A 22,878-nucleotide genomic window follows, 5' to 3' on the forward strand; every position below is an offset into this window, starting at 1 on the left:
GAAGAGAGAGAGGGGGGGAAGAGAGAGGGGGGGGAAGAGAGAGGGGGGGAGAGAGAGGGGAAAGAAGGGGCAGAAGAGAGAGGGGGGGAAGAGAGAGGGGGGGGAAGAGAGAGGGGGAGAGAGGGGGGGGGAAGAGAGAGGGGGGAGGCAGAGGGTGGGGGGAGGCGGGGGGGGGAGAGGCAGAGGGTGGGGGGAGGGCAGAGGGGGGAGGGCAGAGGGGAGAGGCAGGGGGAAGAGAAGAGAGGGGAAGAGAAGAGGGGGGGAGAAGAGGGGGGGGAGAGGAGAGAGAAGGGGGGGCGAGAAGAGAGGCGGGGGGGAGGGAAGAGGCGGGGGTAGGGGGGAGAGGCACGGGGGGGGGGAGAAGAGAGGCGGGGGGGGGAAGAGAGGCAGAGGGGGGGGGAAGGAGAGGCAGAGGGGGGGGGGAAGAGAGGCAGAGGGGGGTGGGGGGGGGGGAGAGCGGGAGAGGCGGGGGGGGGAGAGCGGGAGAGGCGGGGGGGGGGAGAGCGGGAGAGGCGGGGGGGGGGAAGAGAGGGGGGGGGGAAGAGAGGCGGGGGGGAAGAGAGGCGGGGGGGAAGAGAGGCGGGGGGGGAAGAGAGGCGGGGGGGAAGAGAGGCGGGGGGGAAGAGAGGCGGGGGGGAAGAGAGGCGGGGGGGGAGGAGAGGCAGAGCGGGGGGGGAAGGGAAGGGGAGAGGGGGAAGGGGAGAGGGGGAAGGGGAGAGGGGGAAGGGGAGAGGGGGAAGGGGAGAGGGGGAAGGGGAGAGGGGGAAGGGGAGAGGGAGAAGGGGAGAGGGAGAAGGGGAGAGGGAGAAGGGGAGAGGGAGAAGGGGAGAGGGAGAAGGGGAGAGGGAGAAGGGGAGAGGGGAGGAGGAGTGGGTGAACGGAGGAGGAGGGGGTGAGCGGAGGAGGAGGAGGGGGTGAGCGGCCGGGGGAGTCGAGGGAAGGACAGCAGGAAAGACTGGTCATCTAATTGAGGTGTTAAGATTTATATAACCAAATGCAGAATCAAATCTGTAGACGTCCAATTAGATATTTTGAAGCTAAGAAGTAAAAGCTAAGCAGCCAACGGTGTGCAAAGTTTCAATGTCATAAGGACTTCCTCAGGATTAAAGCAAGAAATCAATGCACAAAATTTCAATAAAGCCTGGAAATTCTGCTGTGTAATTATTGTATGAACAATGAATGTGTGTGTATGAAATTCTTATATATTTTTTTTTTAAATGGAGGCACTAACCCTGTTTATATATAATACTTTTCAACTAGGTGAAAGAACTAAATTTAGGTGTTGAATGATTTGTACATCACCACACAACATAATTTCCAGAATTTCGTGTTGGTCGCAACCACATTTAATGTAACACCACATTTGGCATGTGGTACTGTAGTTTTTATAAAAACTTCAAACTCTATAAACCCAGAGACTATTTATCTGGCACAGCTGGCTTTTATTGCCTCACAATGTACCTCTCAGTGCTCTGCTGCACAATTAATTTAAACGGTTGAAACTCCACAACCAGTGGAGCAGTTACATTTCAGAAACGAGATCTAATCCTGCTCCAACCTTCACCTAAAACATTTCTTGAACAGTGGATTGAAAGTTGAGCAGCGGCTTGATTTGCATTTAATTGAATATGATTTAATCATTTTCCCCACGAGGTTATCACGTTTGATGCACGATTTATATATTTTTTTAAATGAGCCTGAAATTCCGACATTTCTACGGATCCGGCAAGGCATCGGAAAAGCCGGTTTTCAGCGCGCATTGCGCATGCGCTGAAAACCAGCTTTCCCGATCTGTCAAGTTTCTGGCCTGATAGATCTCACACACATCGGGAGCGAGGACATTTGTATGTGCAAATTTGAGATATTTACACATACAAATGTCCTCCAAAATCTTGTGCCTGAAAAAGCAGGCACATAGCCTTCTTTTACAGGCGCAAGTTTTTTAAAAACACACAAAAACATATAAAAATAAAGTTATGAAAATATATTTGGTTAAAAACCCTCGCCACAACAGTAAGTTTATTTTAAGGCATAATTTAAAAAACGTTTTTAAAAATCGGGAATATATTTTTTTAATAAGACATTAGTAACTTTAATTTAAATGAATCTTAAATATGTAGTGTATATTTTCTATTGTTTTATGGGTGTTTGGGGGGCAGGTTCTCATTCATAGTAATAGGAGTTTTGGACTTACGAAACTCCTATTACTATGAATGAGAATGTACTATACTTGATTGGCTGCCCAGAGCCATGTGACTCCAAGCTCCAGGCCTGTGCACGTCCCGACGTGCACGTGCAGCGATGCGCAGCAAGAGGAGGCCTGTGCATCGGAAAGTCGAGCTGGGGCAGCAGCTTCAGGTAGGTGCATATTTTTTCTCTAAAATCTAGTCGAATGCCTGTGGGAAGGAGAAAGCTGAATTTCTGGACTCATATCTAGTTCAAAGCATCTGGAACACGTTAAATTTTTACACATACAAATACTTAATATTGAGCGAATCACACAATGTTTAGGATCCAAGCCCAGATATATGAAGCAGTTCTTGTGGATCTGGAGTTCACGACAAGCAGCAATGGCAAAAGAACCATTTTAAAATTCTTGGTTTTGTACACAACCATATTTGATCATTTGTCTTCGAAATTAGTAAAATTATTACCTTTAACAGCATCTTCTACTGGAAGCCCCACAAAGGCTGCGAGATCATCGGCACTAATCGAGGTGTACGCTTGAGCAACGAGACCAAAGGCACGGCGTCTTGTTGCATCTAGGAAGAAAATGAATTGAACAGCTGTGAGACTGGCTAACCGGCTGCAAACCTACACTGCCTACCTTTCAGCAAACAACTCTTGTATTATTTTAAAAAGGTAGTACACTGATCCAATGTGACTTGAATGCCATAAACACAACTTATCCACTTAAGCGAAAGTTGCTTGGGCAAGGTTTGAAAGGCATGACTCATACTTTTGTTTTGTTGGAGGCAACAGAATGCACACAGAAAAGATTCTGTATTCATTCTACAGGAGGAGCAAACATCCGAGAGCACCATCAATGAAACAAAATTTTCATGTTGCGTAGATTTAATATCACGTCAAAATGTGTGCAGATGTCTAAAACAGCTCCTCTGAAAACAAAGGTCCCTGCCTTTTAAAATATTGCTTCCATGAAATGCATTCAAACCTACACAGTATGCAAGTGGTCTGTAGGTATCAAACTAATCATCGAATCATAAAAGTTTACAGCATGGAAGGAGGCCATTTTGGCCCATCATGTCCATGCCGGCCAACATGAGGCTATCTAGCTTAATCCTACTTTCCAGCTCTAGGTCTGTAACCCTGCAGATTACGGCACTTCAGGTGCACATCCATGTACTTTTTAAATGTGGTGAGGGTTTCTGCCTCTACCACCCTTTCAGGCAGTGAGTTCCAGACCCCCACCACCCTCTGCGTGAAGAAATTTTCCCTCAAATCCCCTCTAAACCTTCTACTAATTACTTTAAATTTATGCACCCTGGTTGTTGACCCCTTTGCTAAGGGAAATAGGCCCTTTCTATCCACCATATCTAGGCCCCTCATAATTTTATACACCTCAATGAGGTTTCCCTCTGTTCTAATGAAAACAAATCCAGTCTGTCCTCGCAGCTTAGATTCTCCACTCCCGGCAAGATCCTCGTGAATCTCCTCTGTATCCTCTCCAGTGCAATTATGTCCTTCCTGTAATGCGGTGACCAGAACTGCACACAGTACTACAGTTGTGGCCTAACCAGTGTTTTATACAGTTCAAGCATAACCCCCCATCTTTTGTATTCTATGCCTTGGCTAATAAAGGCAAGCATTCCGTATGTCTTCTTAACCACCTTATCTACCTGGCCTGCTACTTTCAGGGAGCTGTGGACATGTACTCCAAGGTCCCTTTGGTCTTTTGTTCCTCTACACTTCTCAGTATCCTATCATTTAATGTGTATTTTCTTTCCTTGTTTGCCCTCCCCAAATGCATTAACTCACTTCTCTGGATTAAATTCCATTTGAAATGTTCTGCCCACCTGACCAGTTGATTGATATCTTACTGCTGTCCGCAGCTTTCTTCTTCATTATCAACCACACAGCCAATTTTAGTATCATCTGCAAACTTCCTAATCATACCTCCTATATTCAAGTCTAGATCATTGATGTATATTACAAAATGCAAGGGACCCAATACTGAGCCCTGCGGAACCCCACTGAAAACATCCTTCGAGTCGCAAAAACACCCATCAACCATTACCCTTTGCTTCCTGCCTCTGAGCCAATTTTGGATACAACTTCCCACTTTGCCCTGGACCCCATGGGCTTTTACTTTTGTGACCAGTCTGCCATGTTGCACCTTTCCAAAGATTGCAAACTACTCGATCAAAATCTATAATATGGCACTTGGGATAGGACATATTCAACATAAGATTTGTAGAATCAATAGAAGTCTATAAAACATCCATATGATGAACATGATTAACTGGTAGAAATTTTATGGAGTTGAGCATTTTTTGCTGACAAAGAGTCTCCATGTTGGATTCAACGAGAATAAAATTAAACACAAGTTACGACAATTCTTCAGCATTACAAACTGAATCATTCTTTCAAAAGAGGTGGGTTTTAAAAAAAAAAGAGAATTTTTTTTTTCCTTGGATGAGCTATGAAAAAAGTTAAAAATCAAACCCGCTTTTGGTAGAGGCATTATAGCAGTGGAGGTAAAGCATTTCTCGCTCCGAAATTCCTAAACCTACATCAAATCAGATGATAATAATGAACTCCAGACTGGGACATTCAGGGGGTGGGGAGAGAAGAGAGGGGAGAAGAAAATAAGTGGGATCAGCTTCACATTCTCACTAAAACATTCTTGATTTTTAACAACTGATATTCCATGATATTGCTCATGTTGTACTGATTATTGACTGAATGAGTTTGGTGTGAATTAAAGGAGATAACCTGTGAGTTACTGTAACTTGTATAGTCAAAATTAAAACTAAGATACTACAATTCTTCCACTTTAGACTGGAAGTGACTCTAAAACGAGGTGTCTTCACTTGGCTCAGTTGGATGCATGCTCGCTTTTTGAGTCTGAAGTTCGTGGAGTGAAGCCCCAATTCCAAAACTGCACACTCCAGCACACTACTGTGTGTGTGCCGCACGGTCAGAGATGCTGTCTTTCAAATGAGCTACTGAACTGCACCACCACCCATCCCTCCACCTCCTGGCAGGTTCGAGTGGCTGAAAAAGATCTTACGACACTATTCAAGTAAAAGTGGAGCGTACTCCCGGTGTCCAGGCCAACATTTAGCCTGCAACCAAAACTACCAAAAACAGATTAAGTGGTCATTTATCTCATTTGCTGCTAGTGCGATGTTGCAATGCATTAATTGGCTGCTGTATTTGCCGAGAAAACAGACTACCTTTCAAAGGTAATTCATTAATTGTGAATCATTATGGCATGTCAAGAAGTGAAAGATGCTATATAAATGTTCATAGAATCATCAATTCATAGAATTTTATAGCAGATAAGGAGGATATAGACAGGCTAAGTGAGTGGGCAAAACTTTGGCAGATGGAGTATAATGTTGGAAAGTGTGAGGTTATGCACTTTGGCAGAAAAAAAAATCAAAGAGCAAGTTATTATTTAAATGGAGAAAGATTGCAAAGTGCTGCAGTACAGCAGGAGTACTTGTGCATGAAGCACAATTGGTTAGTATGCAGGTACAGCAAGTGATCAGGAAGGCCAATGGAATCTTGTTTTTTATTGCAAAGGGGATAGAAACATAGAAAATAGGTGCAGGAGTAGGCCATTCGGCCCTTCTAGCCTGCACCGCCATTCAATGAGTTCATGACTGAACATGCAACTTCAGTACCCCATTCCTGCTTTCTCGCCATACCCCTTGATCCCCCTAGTACTAAGGACTTCATACAACTCCTTTTTGAATATATTTAGTGAATTGGCCTCAACAACTTTCTGTGGTAGAGAATTCCAGAGGTTCACCACTCTCTGGGTGAAGAAGTTTCTCCTCATCTCAGTCCTAAATGGCTTCCCCCTTATCCTTAGACTGTGACCCCTGGTTCTGGACTTCCCCAACATTGGGAACATTCTTCCTGCATCTAACCTGTCTAAACCCATCAGAATTTTAAACGTTTCTATGAGGTCCCCTCTCATTCTTCTGAACTCCAGTGAATACAAGCCCAGTTGATCCAGTCTTTCTTGATAGGTCAGTCCCGCCATCTCAGGAATCAGCCTGGTGAACCTTTGCTGCACTCCCTCAATAGCAAGAATGTCCTTCCTCAAGTTAGGAGACCAAAACTGTACACAATACTCCAGGTGTGGCCTCACCAAGGCCCTGTACAACTGTAGTAACACCTCCCTGCCCCTGTACTCAAATCCCCTCGCTATGAAGGCCAACATGCCATTTGCTTTCTTAACCGCCTGCTGTACCTGCATGCCAACCTTCAGTGACTGATGTACCATGACACCCAGGTCTCGTTGCACCTCCCCTTTTCCTAATCTGTCACCATTCAGATAATAGTCTGTCTCTATGTTTTTACCACCAAAGTGGATAACCTCACATTTATCCACATTATACTTCATCTGCCATGCATTTGCCCACTCACCTAACCTATCCAAGTCACTATGCAGCCTCATAGCATCCTCCTCGCAGCTCACACTGCCACCCAACTTAGTGTCATCTGCAAATTTGGAGATACTACATTTAATCCCCTCGTCTAAATCATTAATGTACAGTGTAAACAGCTGGGGCCCCAGCACAGAACCTTGCGGTACCCCACTAGTCACTGCCTGCCATTCTGAAAAGTACCCATTTACTCCTACTCTTTGCTTCCTGTCTGACAACCAGTTTTCAATCCATGTCAGTACACTACCCCCAATCCCATGTGCTTTAACTTTGCTCTTGTGTGGGATCTTGTCGAAAGCCTTCTGAAAGTCCAAATATACCACATCAACTGGTTCTCCCTTGTCCACTCGACTGGAAACATCCTCAAAAAATTCCAGAAGATTTGTCAAGCATGATTTCCCTTTCACAAATCCATGCTGACTTGGACCTATCATGTCACCTCTTTCCAAATGCGCTGCTATGACATCCTTAATAATTGATTCCATCATTTTACCCACTACCGATGTCAGGCTGACCGGTCTATAATTCCCTGTTTTCTCTCTCCCTCCTTTTTTAAAAAGTGGGGTTACATTGGCTACCCTCCACTCGATAGGAACTGATCCAGAGTCAATGGAATATTGGAAAATGACTGTCAACGCATCCGCTATTTCCAAGGCCACCTCCTTAAGTACTCTGGGATGCAGTCCATCAGGCCCCGGGGATTTATCGGCCTTCAATTCCATCAATTTCCCCAACACAATTTCCCGACTAATAAGGATTTCCCTCAGTTGCTCCTCCTTACTCGACCCTCTGACCCCTTTTATATCCGGAAGGTTGTTTGTGTCCTCCTTAGTGAATACCGAACCAAAGTACTTGTTCAATTGGTCTGCCATTTCTTTGTTCCCCGTTATGACTTCCCCCGATTCTGACTGCAGGGGACCTACGTTTGTCTTTACTAACCTTTTTCTCTTTACATATCTATAGAAACTTTTGCAATCCGTCTTAATGTTCCCTGCAAGCTTCTTCTCGTACTCCATTTTCCCTGCCCTAATCAAACACTTTGTCCTCCTCTGCTGAGTTCTAAATTTCTCCCAGTCCCCGGGTTCGCTGCTATTTCTAGACAATTTGTATGCCACTTCCTTGGCTTTAATACTATCCCTGATTTCCCTTGATAGCCACGGTTGAGCCACCTTCCCTTTTTTATTTTTACGCCAGACAGGAATGTACAATTGTTGTAGTTCATCCATGCGGTCTCTAAATGTCTGCCATTGACCATCCACAGTCAACCCCTTAAGTATCATTCGCCAATCTATCCTAGCCAATTCACGCCTCATACCTTCAAAGTTAGCCTTCATTAAGTTCTGGACCATGGTCTCTGAATTAACTGTTTCATTCTCCATCCTAATGCAGAATTCCACCATATTATGGTCACTCTTCCCCAAGGGGTCTCGCACGAGATTGCTAATTAATCCTCTCTCATTACACAACACCTAGTCTAAGATGGCCTGCCCCCTAGTTGGTTCCTCGACATATTGGTCTAGAAAACTATCCCTTATGCACTCCAGGAAATCCTCCTCCACCGTATTGCTTCCAGTTTGGTTAGCCCAATCTATGTGCATATTAATGTCACCCATTATAACTGCTGCACCTTTATTGCATGCACCCCTAATTTCCTGTTTGATGCCCTCCCCAACATCACTACTACTGTTTGGAGGTCTGTACACAACTCCCACTAACGTTTTTTGCCCTTTGGTGTTCTGCAGCTCTACCCATATAGATTCCACATCATCCAAGCTAATGTCCTTCCTAACTATTGCATTAATCTCCTCTTTAACCAGCAATGCTACCCCACCTCCTTTTCCTTTTATTCTATCCTTCCTGAATGTTGAATACCCCTGGATGTTGAGTTCCCAGCCCTGATCATCCTGGAGCCACGTCTCTGTAATCCCAATCACATCATATTTGTTAACATCAATTTGCACAGTTAATTCATCCACCTTATTACAGATACTCCTTGCATTAAGACACAGCCTTCAGGCTTGTCTTTTTAACACCCTTTGTCCTTTTAGAATTTTGCTGTACAATGGCCCTTTTTGTTCTTTGCCTTGGGTTTCTCTGCCCTCCACTTTTCCTCATCTCCTTTCAGTCTTTTGCTTTAGTCTCCTTTTTGTTTCCCTCTGTCTCCCTGCATTGGTTCCCATCCCCCTGCCATATTAGTTTAACTCCTCCCCAACAGCACTAGCAAACACTCCCCCGAGGACATTGGTTCCGGTCCTGCTCAGGTGCAGACCGTCCGGTTTGTACTGGTCCCACCTCCCCCAGAACCGGTTCCAATGCCCCAGGAATTTGAATCCCTCCCTGCTGCACCACTGCTTAAGCCACGTATTCATCTGCGCTATCCTGCGATTCCTACTCTGACTATCACGTGGCACTGGTAGCAATCCCGAGATTTCTACTTTTTAAATTTAGCTCTTAGCTCCTTAAATTCATTTTGTGGGACCTCATCCCTTTTTTTTTTTAACCTATGTCGTTGGTACCAATGTGCACCACAACAACTGGCTGTTCTCCCTCCCTTTTTCGAATATCCTGCACCCGCTCCGAGACATCCTTGACCCTTGCACCAGGGATGGAGTATAAAAGCAGGAAAGTCTTGTTACAGTATTGGTGAGGGCACACCTGGAATACTGCATACAGTTTTGGTTTCCATATTTAAGAAAGGATATACTTGCTTTGGGGGCAGGTCAGAGAAGGTTCACAAGGTTGATTCCGGAGATGAGGGAATTGACATATGAGGAAAGGTTGAGTAGGTTGGGTCTCTACTCATTGGAATTCAGAAGAATGAGAGGTGATCTTATCGAAATGTATAAGATTATGTGGGAGCTTGACAGGGTGGATGTAGAGGTTGTTTCCACTGATAGGGGAGACGAGAACGAGGGGGCATAATCTTAGAATAAGAGGCCGCCCATTTAAAACTGAGACGAGGACGAATTTCTTCTCTCAGAGGGTTGTAAATCTGTGGAAATCACTGCCTCAGAGAGCTGTGGAAGCTGAGTCACTGAATAAATTTAAGACATAGACAGTTTCTTAACCGATAAGGGAATAAAGGGTTATGGGGAGCGGGCAGGGAACTGGACCCGAGTCCATGATCGGATCAGCCATGAGAGGGGAGCAGGAGCAGCAGCAGCCAAGTTCATGACACCGTGGGTGGCTCTGCTGCACAAGAGGGCAGGAAAAAGAGTGGGAGAGCTATAGTGATAGGGGATTCGATTGTAAGGGGAATAGATAGGCTTTTCTGCAGCCACAACCGAGATTCCAGGATTCTATGTTGCCTCCCTGGTGCAAGGGTCAAGGATGACTTGGAGCGGGTGCATGACATTCTGAAAAGGGAGGGTGAACAGACAGTTGTCGTGGTGCATATAGGTACCAACGATATAGGTAAAAAACCGTGATGAGGTCCTACGAGACAAATTTAGGGAGCTGGGAGCTAAATTTAAAAGTAGGACCTCATTAGAAGTAGTCTCAGGATTGCTACCAGTGCCACGTGCTAGTCAGAGTAGGAATCGCAGGATAGCTCAGATGAATATGTGGCTTGAGGAGTGGTGCAAAAGGGAGGGATTCAAATTCCTGGGACATTGGAACCGGTTCTGGGGGAGGTGGGACCAGTACAAACCGGACAGTCTGCACCTGGGCAGGACCGGAACCAATGCCCGAGGGGAAGTGTTTGCTAGTGCTGTTGGGGAGGAGTTAAACTAACATGGCAGGGGGATGGGAACCTGTGCAGGGAGACAGAGGGAAGTAAAATAGAGGCAGAAGCAAAAGATAGAAAGGAGAATAGTAAAAGTGGAGGGCAGAGAAACCCAAGGCAAAAAACAAAAAGGGCCACATTACAGCAAAATTCTACAAAGACAAGCCTGAAGGCTCTGTGCCTCAATGCAAGGAGCATTCGGAATAAGGTGGACGAATTAACTGCGCAGACAGCAGTTAACGGGTATAATGCAATTGGCATCACGGAGACATGGCTCCAGGGTGACCAAGGTAGGGAACTCAACATCCAGGGGTATTCAACATTTAGGAAGGATAGGTAGAGAGGAAAAGGAGCCGGGGTGGCGTTGCTGGTTAAAGAGGAAATTAATGCAATAGTAAGGAGGGACATTAGCCTGAATGATGTAGAATTGGTATGGGTGGAGCTGCAGAATACCAAAGCGCAGAAAACGCTAGTGGGAGTTTTGTACAGACCACCAAAGAGTAGTAGTGAGGTTGGGGACAGCATCAAACCAAGAAATAAGGGATGTGTGCAATAAAGGTACAGCAGTTATCATGGGCGACTTTAATCTACATATTGATTGGGCTAACCAAGCTGGTAGCAATGCGGTGGAGGAGGATTTCCTGGAGTGTATCACAGATGATTTTCTTGACCAATATGTCGAGGAACCAACTAGAGAGCTGGCCATCCTTGACTGGGTGATGTGTCAAGGAATTACACACTAATTAGCAATCTTGTTGTGCGAGGCCCCTTGGGGAAGAGTGACCATAATAGGTAGAACTCTTTATTAAGATGGAGAGTGACAGAGTTAATTCAGAAACTAGGGTCCTGAACTTAAGGAAAGGTATCTTCGACGGTATGAGCGGTGAATTGTCTAGAATAGACTGGCAAAGGTTACTTAAAGGGTTGACGATGGATAAGCATTGACAAACATTTCAAGATCACATGGATGAACTTCAGCAATTGTACATCACTGTCTGGAGTAAAAATAAAACGGAGAAGGTGGCTCAACCATGGCTAACAAGGGAAATTAAGGATAGTATTAAATACAAGGAAGAGGCATCTAAATTGGCTAGAAAAAGCAACAAACCTGAGGACTGGGAGAAACTTAGAATTCAGAGGAGGACGAAGGGTTTAATTAAGAGGGGGAAAATAGAGTACGAGAGGAGGCTTGCAGGGAACATAAAAACTGACTGCAAAAGCTTCTATAAATATGTGAAGAGAAAAAGATTAGTGAAGACAAATGTATGTCCCTTGCAGTCGGATTCAGGTGAATTTATAATGGGGAACAAAGAAATGGCAGACCAATTGAACAAACACTTCGGTTCTGTCTTCACGAAGGAAGACACAAATAACCTTCCGAATGTACTAGGGGACAGTGGGTCTAGTGAGAAGGAGGAACTGAAGGATATCCTTATTAGGCAGGAAATTGATGGGATTGGAGGCCGATAAATCCCCAGGGCCTGATAGTCTGCAGTCCAGAGTACTTAAGGAAGTAGCCCTAGAAATAGTGGATGCATTGGTGATCATTTTCCAACAGTTTATTGACTCTGGATCAGTTCCTATGGACTAGAGGATAACTAATATAACACCACTTTTTAAAAAGGGAGGGAGAGAAAGTGGGTAATTATAGACCGGTTAGCCTGACATCAGTAGTGGGGAAAATGTTGGAATCAATCATTAAGGATGAAATACCAACGCATTTGGAAAGCAGTGACAGGATCGGTCCAAGTCAGCATGGATTTATGAAAGGGAAATCATGCTTGACAAATCTTCTGGAATTTTTTGAGGATGTAACTAGCAGAGTGAACAAGGGAGAACCAGTGTATGTGGTGTATTTGGACTTTCAAAAGGCTTTTGAAAAGGTCCTTCACAAGAGATTGGTGTGCAAAATCAAAGCGCATGTTGTTGGGGGTAATGTACTGACGTGGATAGAGAACTGGTTGGCAGACAGGAAGCAGAGAGTCGGGATAAACAGGTCCTTTTCAGAATGGCAGGCAGTGACTAGTGGAGTGCCGCAGGGCTCACTGCTGGGACCCAGCTCTTTACAATATACATTAATGATTTAGATGAAGGAATTGAGTGTAATATCTCTAAGTTTGCAGATGACACTAAGCTAGGTGGTGGTGTGAGCTGTGAGGAGGACGCTTAGAGGCTGCAGGGTGACTTGGACAAGTTAGGTGAGTCGGCAAATGCATGGCAGATGCAGTATAATGTGGATAAATGTGAGGTTATCCATTTTGGGGTAAAAACACGAAGGCAGAATATTATCTGAATGGCGGCAGGGGAGGTGCAACGAGACCTGGGTGTCATGGTTCATCAGTCATTGGAAGTTGGCATGCAGGTACAGCAGGCGGTGAAGAAAGCAAATGGTATGTTGGCCTTCATAGCTGGGGGATTTGAGTATAGGAGCAGGGAGATCTTATTGCAGTTGTACAGGGCCTTAGTGAGGCCTCACCTGGAATATTGTGTTCAGTTTTGGTCTCCTAATCCGAGGAAGGACATTCTTGCTAATGAGGGAGTGCAGCGAAGGTTCACCAGACTGATTCCAGGGATGGCTGGACTGTCATATGAGGAGAGACTGGATCAACTGGGCCTTTATTCACTGGAGTTTAGAAGGATGAGAGGGGATCTCATAGAAACGTATAAGATTCTGACGGGACTGGACAGGTTAGATGTGGGAAGAATGTTCCCGATGTTGGGGAAGTCCAGAACCAGGGGACATAGTCTTAGGATATGAGGTAGGCCATTTAGGACTGAGATGAGGAGAAACTTCTTCACTCAGAGTTGTTAACCTGTGAAATTCCCTGCCGTAGAGAGTTGTTGATGCCAGTTCATTGGATATATTCAAGAGGGAGTTAGATCTGGCCCTTACGGCTAAGGGGATCAAGAGGTATGGAGAGAAAGCAGGAAAGGGGTACTGAGGGAATGATCAGCCATGATCTTATTGAATGGTGGTGCAAGGTCGAAGGGCCGAATGGCCTACTCCTGCACCTATTTGCTATGTTTCTATTAAATGGCGGAGCAGGCTCGAGGGGCCGTATGGCCTACTCCTGCTCCTATTTCTTATGTTCTTATGTGTCCACGCCGGCCGACCAAGAGCTATCCAGCCTAATCCCACTTTCTAGCTCTTGGTCCGTAGCCCTGTAGGTTACGGCACTTTAAGTGCACATCCAAGTATATTTTTAAATGTGGTGAGGGTTTCTGCCTCTATCACCCTTTTCAAGCATTGAGTTCCAGACCCCTACCATCCTCTGGGTTCAGACATTTCCTCTCAAATCCCCTCTAAACCTCCCCCCAATTACATTATATCTATGCCCCCTGGTTGTTAGCCCCTCTGCCAAGGGAAACAAGTCCTTCCTATCCACTCTATCCAGGCCCCTCATCATTTTATACACCTCAATCAGGCGTCTTCTCAGCCTTCTCTGTTCCAGAGAAAATAGACCCAGCATCGCCAAATTTTATCTTTCTATCGTTCTTGTACATCATGGTGTAACCAATTGAGCTACATCAAGGTTTTCTCTAAAACTACATCGGGAGAGTCTGACCACAACTTGCACAGCAAAAAGTGTTGTGCTGCAAATTGTCTTCAAATTCACCTTGAAGTCAAATGCACCAAAGGGACAGAGGAAGAGTTACTCTGCTATCGTTAATATAAACATGCTGCAGGCTTCTGAGAAGGGAAGCACAGCAAGAGAATGGCAGCAAGTCTTATGTGTGGGTTGGCAAAAGAATCTTTGCCAAAAAAGCTGATACAAATGTACATCATTAATATCAAAGTATGACCCTTCAATACCATATGAAGTGTACAGTAACTGAACTCAATATGTAAAAGAATTAGCTTTTTATTTGCACATTTCTGTTTCTTGGGAAATGATAAAAACATTTGAAAAAGGAAAAGTTAACAGGACAAGACAGAATGAATGTGCAAAGTCAATCCATCAATAAAAGCTGTAACTAGAAACATAGAAAATAGGTGCAGGAGTAGGCCATTCGGACCTTCGAGCCTGCACCACCATTCAATAAGATCATGGCTGATCATTCACCTCAGTACCCCTTTCCCTGCTTTCTCTCCATATCCTTTGATCCCTTTAGCTGTAGGGGCCATATCTAACTCCCTCTTGAATATATCCAATGAACTGGCATCAACAACTCTCTGCGGTAGAGAATTCCACAGGTTAACAACTCTCTGAATGAAGAAGTTTCTCCTCATCTCAGTCCTAAATGGCTTACCCTTATCCTTCGACTGCGACCCTGGTTCTGGACTTCCCCAACATCGGGAACATTCTTCCAGCCTCTAACTTGTCCAGTTCCTTCAGAATTTTATATGTTTCTCTGAGATCCCCTCTCCTCCTTCTAAACTCCAGTGAATACAGTCCCAGTTGATCCAGTCTCTCCTCATAGGTCAGTCCTGCCATCCCAGGAATCAGTCTGGTGAACCTTCGCTGCACTCCCTCAATAGCAAGAACGTCCTTCCTCAGATTAGGAGAACAAAACTGAACACAATATTCCAGGTGAAGCCTCACCAAGGCCCTGTACAACTGCAGTAAAACCTCCCTACTTCTATACTCAAATCCCCTAGCTATGAAGGCCAACATACTATTTGCCTTCTTCACCACCTGCTGTACCTGCATGCCAACTTTCAATGACTGATGTACCATGACACCCAGGTCTCGTTGCACCTCCCCTTTTCCTAATCTGCCGCCATTCAGATAATATTCTGCAGTCGTGTTTTTGCCACCAAAGTGGATAAACTTTCATTTATCCACATTATACTGCATCTGCCATGCATTTGCCGACTCACCTAACCTGTCCAAGTCACCCTGCAGCCTCTTAGCGTCCTCCTCACAGCTCACACCGCCACCCAGCTTAGCGTCATCCACAAACTTGGAGATATTACACTCAATTCCTTCATCTAAATCATTAATGTATATTGTAAAGAGCTGGGGTCCCAGCACTGAGCCCTGCGGCACCCCACTAGTCACTGCCTGCCATTCTCTAAAGGACCCATTTATCCCGACTCTGCTTCCTGTCTGCCAACCAGTTCTCTATCCACGTCAGTACATTACCCCCAATATCATGTGCTTTAATTTTGCACACCAATCTCTTCTGTGGGACCTTGTTAAAAGCCTTTTGAAAGTCCAAATACCACATACACTGGTACTCCCTTGTCCACTGTACCAGTTACATCCTCAAAAAATTCTAAAGATTTGTCGAGCATGATTTCCCTTTCATAAATCCATGCTGACTTGGACTGATCCTGTCACTGCTTTCCAAATGCGCTGCTATTTCATCTTTAATAATTGATTTCAACATTTTCCCAACTACTGATGTCAGGCTAACCAGTCTATAATTCCCCGTTTTCTCTCTCCCTCCTTTTTTAAAAAGTGGGGTTACATTAGCTACCCTCCAGTCCATAGAAACTGCTCCAGAGTCGATAGACTGTTGGAAAATGATCACCAATGCATCCACTATTTCTAGGGCCACTTCCTTAAGCACTCTGGGATGCAGACTATCAGGCCCCAGGGATTTATCGGCCTTCAATTTCATCAATTTCCCCAACACAACTTCACGCCGAATAAGGATTTCCTTCAGTTCCTCCTTCTCACTAGATCTTCGGTCCCCGGAAGGTTATTGTGTCTTCCTTTGTGAAGACAGAACCAAAGTATTTGTTCAACTGGTCTACCATTTCTTTGTTCCCCATTATAAATTCACCTGAAACTGACTGCAAGGGACCCACGTTTGTCTTCACTAATCTTTTTCTCTTTACATATCTGTAGAAGCTTTTGCAGTCAGTTTTTATGTTCCCAAAAGCTTCCTCTCATACTCTATTTTCTCCCTCCTAATTAAATCCTTTGTCCTCCTCTGCTGAATTCTAAATTTCTCCCAGTCCTCGGGTTTGCTGCTTTTTCTGGCCAATTTATATGCCTCTTCCTTGTATTTAACACTATCCTTAATTTCCCATGTTTGCCATGGTTGAGCCACCTTCCCAGTTTTATTTTTACTCCAGACAGGGATGTATAATTGTTGAAGTTCATCGATGTGATCTTCAAATGTTTTTCCATTGCCTGTCCACCGTCAATCCTTTTAGTATAATTTGCCAATCTATTCTAGCCAATTCACGTCTCATACCATCGAAGTTACCGTTCCTTAAGTTCAGGACCCTAGTCTCTGAATTAACTGTGTCAGTCTCCACTTAATAAAGAATTCTACCATATTATGGTCACTCTTCCTCAAGGGGCCTCGCACAACAAGATTGCCAATTAGTCCTTTCTCATTACACATCACCCAGTCTCGGATGGTCAACATATTGGTCTAGAAAACCATCCCTAATACACTCCAGGAAATCCTCCTCCACCATATTGCTACCAGTTTGGTTAGCCCAATCTATACGTAGATTAAAGTCGCCCATGATAACTGCAGTACCTTTATTGCATGCACCTTTAATTTCTTGTTTGATGCTGTCCCCAGCCTCACTACTATTGTTTGGTGGTTTGTACACAACTCCCACTAGCGTTTTCTGCCCTTTGGTATTCCGCAGCTCTACCCATACCGATTGCACATCATCCTTCCTTACGATTGCGTTAATTTCCTTTTTAACCAGCAATGCCACCCCACCTCCTTTGCCTTTCTGTCTATCCTTCCTAAATGTTGAATACCCCTGGATGTTGAGTTCCCAGCCTTGGTCACCCTGGAGCCATGTCTCCATGATGCCAATTATATCATATTCATTAATTGCTGACTGTGCAGTTAATTTGTCCACCTTATTACGAATACTCCTCACATTGAGGCACAGAGCCTTCAGGTTTGTCTTTTTAACACACTTTGCCCCTTTAGAATTTTGCTGTAATGTGGCCCTTTTTGATTTTTGCCTTGGGTTTCTCTGCCCTCCATTTTTACTTTTCTTCTTTCTATCTTTTGCTTTTGCCCCCATTCTACTTCCCTCTGTCTCCCTGCATAGGTTCTCATCCCCCTGCCATATTAGTTTAACCCCTCCCCAACAGCACTAGCAAACACTCCCCCTCCCCTAGGACATTGGTTCCGGTCCTGCCCAGGTGCAGACCACCCAGTTTGTACTGGTCCCACCTCCCCCAGAACCGGTTCCAAAACTCCTGCAAGAAAATTGCTTGATCAACTGGTTAAACATCTTCTGTAAGGAGACTGATTGTTCAGCTGATTAAGGCAGTTATGTAAGTGAGCCACACAGAGAAGGAAGATCCCGGATTCAAAAGGCACTCAGTGCCATGTTGGTTGATCTTTAAAGGGATGCTAGTAGGGAGAGGCAAAACAGGCCAGGGTTTTAACAAGCCCTGCTAGACGTGTTCACGTGCTGAAGTGAGGTGCTTGACTAGAATATTCCCAGTTGCTGAATAACTTGCTGACACTCAATGTTTCGACTCACACATGAACAACTGCCACTTGGGTGATGCACAGGAGAAAGCCACGTGAGCATGGACTAGTACAGGTACCCTGGAAGTGAAACAAAGGTATTAAAAGAGGAAAGGAGAGAAAAAATGGTGGGAAATATATTATTTGTTATCTTATTTACCAGCATATCGCAATCTCAGTTCCTTCAGATGTAGTTTGAGTGCGTGTAAACTTCCTGCAGGGAACTATAAAACACTCACTATGTTTCGAGCATGTTTGACCACTTTTATGCTATTAGAAAAAACTGGTACCATTTCAGTTAATTCATAATCCTAATCCAATGCAAAACTGAGCAGAAAGTAGACATTGATAGCACGAGGGTTGAGGAGAGGTAAGGAAGAGGAAAGAGAACAGACCAGGCATTTAAAGCAAAAGAAAGTATACCTGGTAGTTGTGGTGCAGAAGAGTTTAGCTTGATTAGCTTTAGGGATTAGGAAGAGTTTTTGTAGACCTTTCCTTTGGGAGATAAACTAAGTGCCATATAATATACAGCGTCAGATTACACTGCAGCACAAAATTACACCATTCCACAAAGTGCTGGCTCTGTTCCTCAGTACAAAGGGAAGTTACTCTGAGCAGAACTAGGTCTAATCTACAAAGTGCTCAGAAGCTGCTCAGAGCCTGGTTGGCAGTTCCTCAAAGCCAGATTTGCGTTTAGAATCAGAAAAACTGTCAAACCTTAGTTTACAGACTATTTCCCTTCTTCATCCTTTCTCCACTGCTATGCCATACAGCCTGCTTCCTCAAACTTCAGATCACACAATCCTCCTGAAAATATTTCAGTTCTGAAGCACTGATAAAGATCATACCTCTCAGTTCCTCCATGATAGGCTGGATGGTGTCAGACCATTGATGAGAGCTAATCACTGTGTAAATTCCAGGGAAGTCCCTTTGCCAGATACGCTGTCCGACAGACCAAATTGCTCCCAGCTCAGGATTAGCCTGCAACATAAAAGAGAACACAATATGACTGAGATAATAAACAATTGAGAGTTCAGCTATTAATGTTGGCGATAAGTGTGGAACTGCTTGTCAAATTGAGGAGGCTTTCTGAGATTGAGTAATGCAGGAAATCACTCCACATGTCTATATAAATGGCATTTTATGAAATGCCAGAGATACTGCTATTGTCCAACATTTAAACTGGAATTAACTGACCACTTTATACACTTAGCATGCCCGTCATCTATTTAGAACAGGTATGTGGAACGTATGGTATTTCTAGGATAACATTCCATTAGACGTGATGAGCCACTTGAGATGGGATTTTGATGTGTTTAATTTCCTAATTGGAAGGAAAAAGTTTAGCAATGGGGTTACTGCAAAAAACAGCTCTGCTCAGGACCCCAATGGTGGCTCAGCTGGTTACAATAGTGAACAACTGACCTATACAGGAAGATGCCAGATTCTACTCATGGTCTTTACTCAGTTAGTTGATCTCAGTCAGTTAAGTCTGTAAAAGATTAATGTGGCCAAACGCCATTTGATACAGGACATTAGCAAAGTTGAAAAGAGGAGAAACTGGAGCAGCAGTGTTCAGAACATCGAGCAACAAAAACATGAAATAGAAACATCTGATGTTTGGAACAGGAATTTCATATCACGGCAGTGAATGAGAAGGGGGTTGGGTGCACAGTATTTCTAGGCTAGGATCAGTGGTGTTCAATGCATTGGACTGTATTGAATCTGCCAAACTGTGCTGTGTCAAACCGGTTAGCTAAATAACAGCATCAATACATATAATTGCCTGGGGGGGTAGAGGGTCTTTGTTGACTCAGGAAGATACAATATGACTAAGAAGAACTTTAAATCATGCATTGATAAGAGGAATTATTTTCATTTGTACAAAATGCATGCACTTTCTCTGAACATGATGTAATGGAGCAAAGCCTACACTAAAATAAACTATTTCAATTATAAAATGCCTCATCACATTTTTCAGAAATGTCCCAAAGCATTTCACATAGAATGAAGAGTCAAATGTTACAGATTACAATGCACTTAAAAATACATAGAGACAAACATCGTTGAGTACACGTGAGTGGCATTACTGAATTAATTACTTCTAGGTAGGGAAGTAACATGAGGTCGCACAGAACACTGAGGCTGAGCGATATATGGAACCTGTACAAATTCAGGGGCATCTCAAACAGCAGTGATTGTTTAGACGCGAGGTGAAGCAGCCCATTATAAACCTTATTTGTTCAGTTCCTTATTGATTACTGTTAGTTTAATTGGAGAATGAGAAAAGTCAGTATTCTCAAAGGTCATTTGGCCTACTGAAGCTCATCCCGCTTGCACCCTAACTCTCCCATTATAACATCCAGCTGTATTTTGAATACCTCTACTGCCTTGCCCAGCAGATTTATTCCAAACTTTCTTCATGAGGCCAGAATCTCGTGTCAAAATAATGGTGAGGCTAATGGTGCTTGTCATTATTTATACACAAATGTTACAGCAACTTCGACAAGGGGCAGATGCGCGGTTAAACACGGGTATCCAAAAGTTGCTGTCGGAATTACGCCACTCCACTGTTAGCTTTACAAAAATGGCATTTCACTAACTAGCTCCCCATTGAAAAGCATTGAATGGCATGAAGTTGCTGTACAGCTGTATTTGCGTGGTAGATACGCACTAAATTAAATCTCGTCATTTCAAGTCTAAGTAGACTATTAATGACGTGATAAGTGTTAATTACAATCAATCTCTCTGGCACTGCAAATTAACTACAAGTGTAGAGTCTCATTCTATCAAGTATTAATTGATGTTAGAGATTTAAAAATTGTAAAATTTAAAAAGATTACTTTTCTTTTTTCTCTCTCTTAATCCAATCTTTCTTTTCCTCTTTATTTCTCTCTCTCTATCTGTTTTGACATTGAATTCACCCGCGCTAATGCACATTTCCTTCTTAGCCCTTATGCTGTTTATTTCTCAATCCTTCAATCCGATTGGTTAAGGAGATATACAATTGTTTGCCCTGTTTACTCAGGTCCCAGATCCCATTTCCCTCACTGCGCCATTACAGATGAAGCGCCCCGAATCCAGATCCCTCGGGACCAAGGCCGTTCCGGATTTTGCGTTTTGCTGGATTTTGGAATGTCTTTTACGTCATTAAGCCAGAAACACCCCAGCCCAGGTTCGGGTATTTACGGATTTCAGAATGTCGGCCGGAGCCCCGCCGCTGGGGAGGGGCTCGGGCGGGCCCTGACGCCGAGGAGGGGTTCGGACGGGCCCCGAAGAGCTGGTCGGGTGGCCCCATCACGGAGGAGGTCTCGGGGTAAGGGCAGTGGCGGGCAAGGCGAGGCCCGAGGTCGGGCAGCGGCGAGGCGAGGCCCGAGGTCGGGCAGCGACAGGACCTCAAGGTCAGCTTGTCCGGATTCCGGACAACCCTGCCACCAATCGGTCCGGAGTCCGGATTCCAGAACTCAACCTGTATCAGCAAAAAAGGTCAGGGGGGGATCCTTATGGGAAGTTTGGCCCGGTGGGCACGGGGAAGAAAGGGAAGTGGCAGAGACAGCTGAACAGATGGTCTCAATCTTAGACAAATAAGTCCACCAAAGTCACACTTGTCAGAGGTGAGGGTGGAGACAGGGGAGAGGGATTTAAGAAGACGGTTAGCAGTGGAGAAACCAAGGTTTATCTTTGCATTCCAGAATGATTTGTGGCAGATGAGAACAGGACCTGATAATGCTTTTATGTGGTCCAGCCAGACCTGGCAGTGAATGGCTGAACCAGTTGTCTGCCATGTCCGTTCAAGTCTGCGCCCCTTGGGCTTAAGGGAGCGAAGATGAGGGTCGTCCCAGGGAACGGCTAGGGTGACAGAGATTATTTTAATAGAGACTAGGGCATCAAAAGTGGTGAAGGTGTGGTTGAGCAGATTGGTAGCTGCAGAAATGTCATTGTGAATGGAGGGCCAAATGCTGGACAGTTGGGAGTTCATAAGTGCAGTTCTAAGGGAGTTCATAAGTGCAGTTCTAAGAGAGGTAGGAGATATTTTTTTCTAGGGACAGACACAGGTGGTGGTAGGGTTTTTTTTGTGGGGGAGGGGGGGTGGAAAGCGAGACAAGGGCAGGAGAACGAGAAGTCGTATAAAGAAGGGGGTGCAAGGGAAGGGGTGCAAGGGGGTGCAAAGAAGGGGTCCCGTATTGGACTGTTCAGTCACCTAAGAATTCAATTTTAGAGTGGACGCAATTTTGATAGGGATTGCCTATGATGATGGGGAGATTTTTTTTTCCAGGGGCAGACACAGAAGGAGATAGGGTTTGGGGATGGGGGGTGGAAGGGGAATGTGGGTGGAAAGCGATACGTGGAAGTGGACAGAGATGGCGTTATCTGCGATTGACAATAGGAGCAGCGAGGCCACGAGAGATGACAAGGTTGAGGAGGTAGCCATGAATATGGGTTTAAATGGAAGAAGCGTTTAAGGGAGGATAGAAGGCTAGTGAACTCAGAGGAGAGAAGTAATTTGATGCAGATGCTGACGAAGGAATGCAGTGAAGATATATCGGTAATAAATCTTTGATGCTACTCAGGTGGACGTTGGGGGGTGGGGGCACAGAGAAGGGGGGGGGGGGGCGGCGGCCAGAGGAACGGGGACACAAAGGGGTGTCTTCGACACAAAGGTTGTGGAGGGCATTCGGCTGGAAAGTTTGGGATTATGCAGATGGGCCAGGAGGGATGGACAGCTGGAAGGAGCACGTGTGACACCAACACCAGAGTCAAGAGAACTAAAGGGGCTGGCGAGGGTTTGCTCGTGGTGATCGCGACCGTTACCCAGGGCATAACACGTAACATAAACCTTGATTGCGCCTTATATGACTACTGCTCAGATGCTGTTATGTATTAAGTTTAATTTATACTGAATAAAATATAATCACTGTCATCCAATTTGGATCAAGTCAAAATTTCTCCTCAAATCCCCTCTAACCTCTTACCAATTACTTTAAATCTATGCCCACTGGTTGTTGACCCCTTTGCTGAGGAAAATAGGTCGTTCCTATCCACGCTATCGAGGCCGCTCTATTTTATACACCTCTATTAGGTCTCCCCTCAGCCTCCTCTGTT

At 44.7% G+C, this 22,878-nt stretch overlaps 1 protein-coding gene across 2 annotated transcripts in view; it reads right to left on the reverse strand.

The window, feature by feature from the left end:
• The window catches only part of cops8 (COP9 signalosome subunit 8), a 77,033-nt gene that overhangs the window by 6,082 nt on the left and 48,073 nt on the right, over window positions 1–22,878 (reverse strand). For both annotated transcript variants that reach the window (XM_070874854.1, XM_070874853.1), the window contains exons 4-5: window positions 18,624–18,756; window positions 2,655–2,762 (exon numbers count right to left, since the gene is read on the reverse strand). In XM_070874854.1, the coding sequence (XP_070730955.1) occupies window positions 2,655–2,762; window positions 18,624–18,756 (241 nt within the window). The remainder of the gene's footprint in view (window positions 1–2,654; window positions 2,763–18,623; window positions 18,757–22,878) is intronic.

Source organism: Pristiophorus japonicus, chromosome 3 (genome assembly GCF_044704955.1).
Source record: "Pristiophorus japonicus isolate sPriJap1 chromosome 3, sPriJap1.hap1, whole genome shotgun sequence".
Classification (NCBI taxonomy): Eukaryota; Metazoa; Chordata; class Chondrichthyes; family Pristiophoridae; genus Pristiophorus; species Pristiophorus japonicus.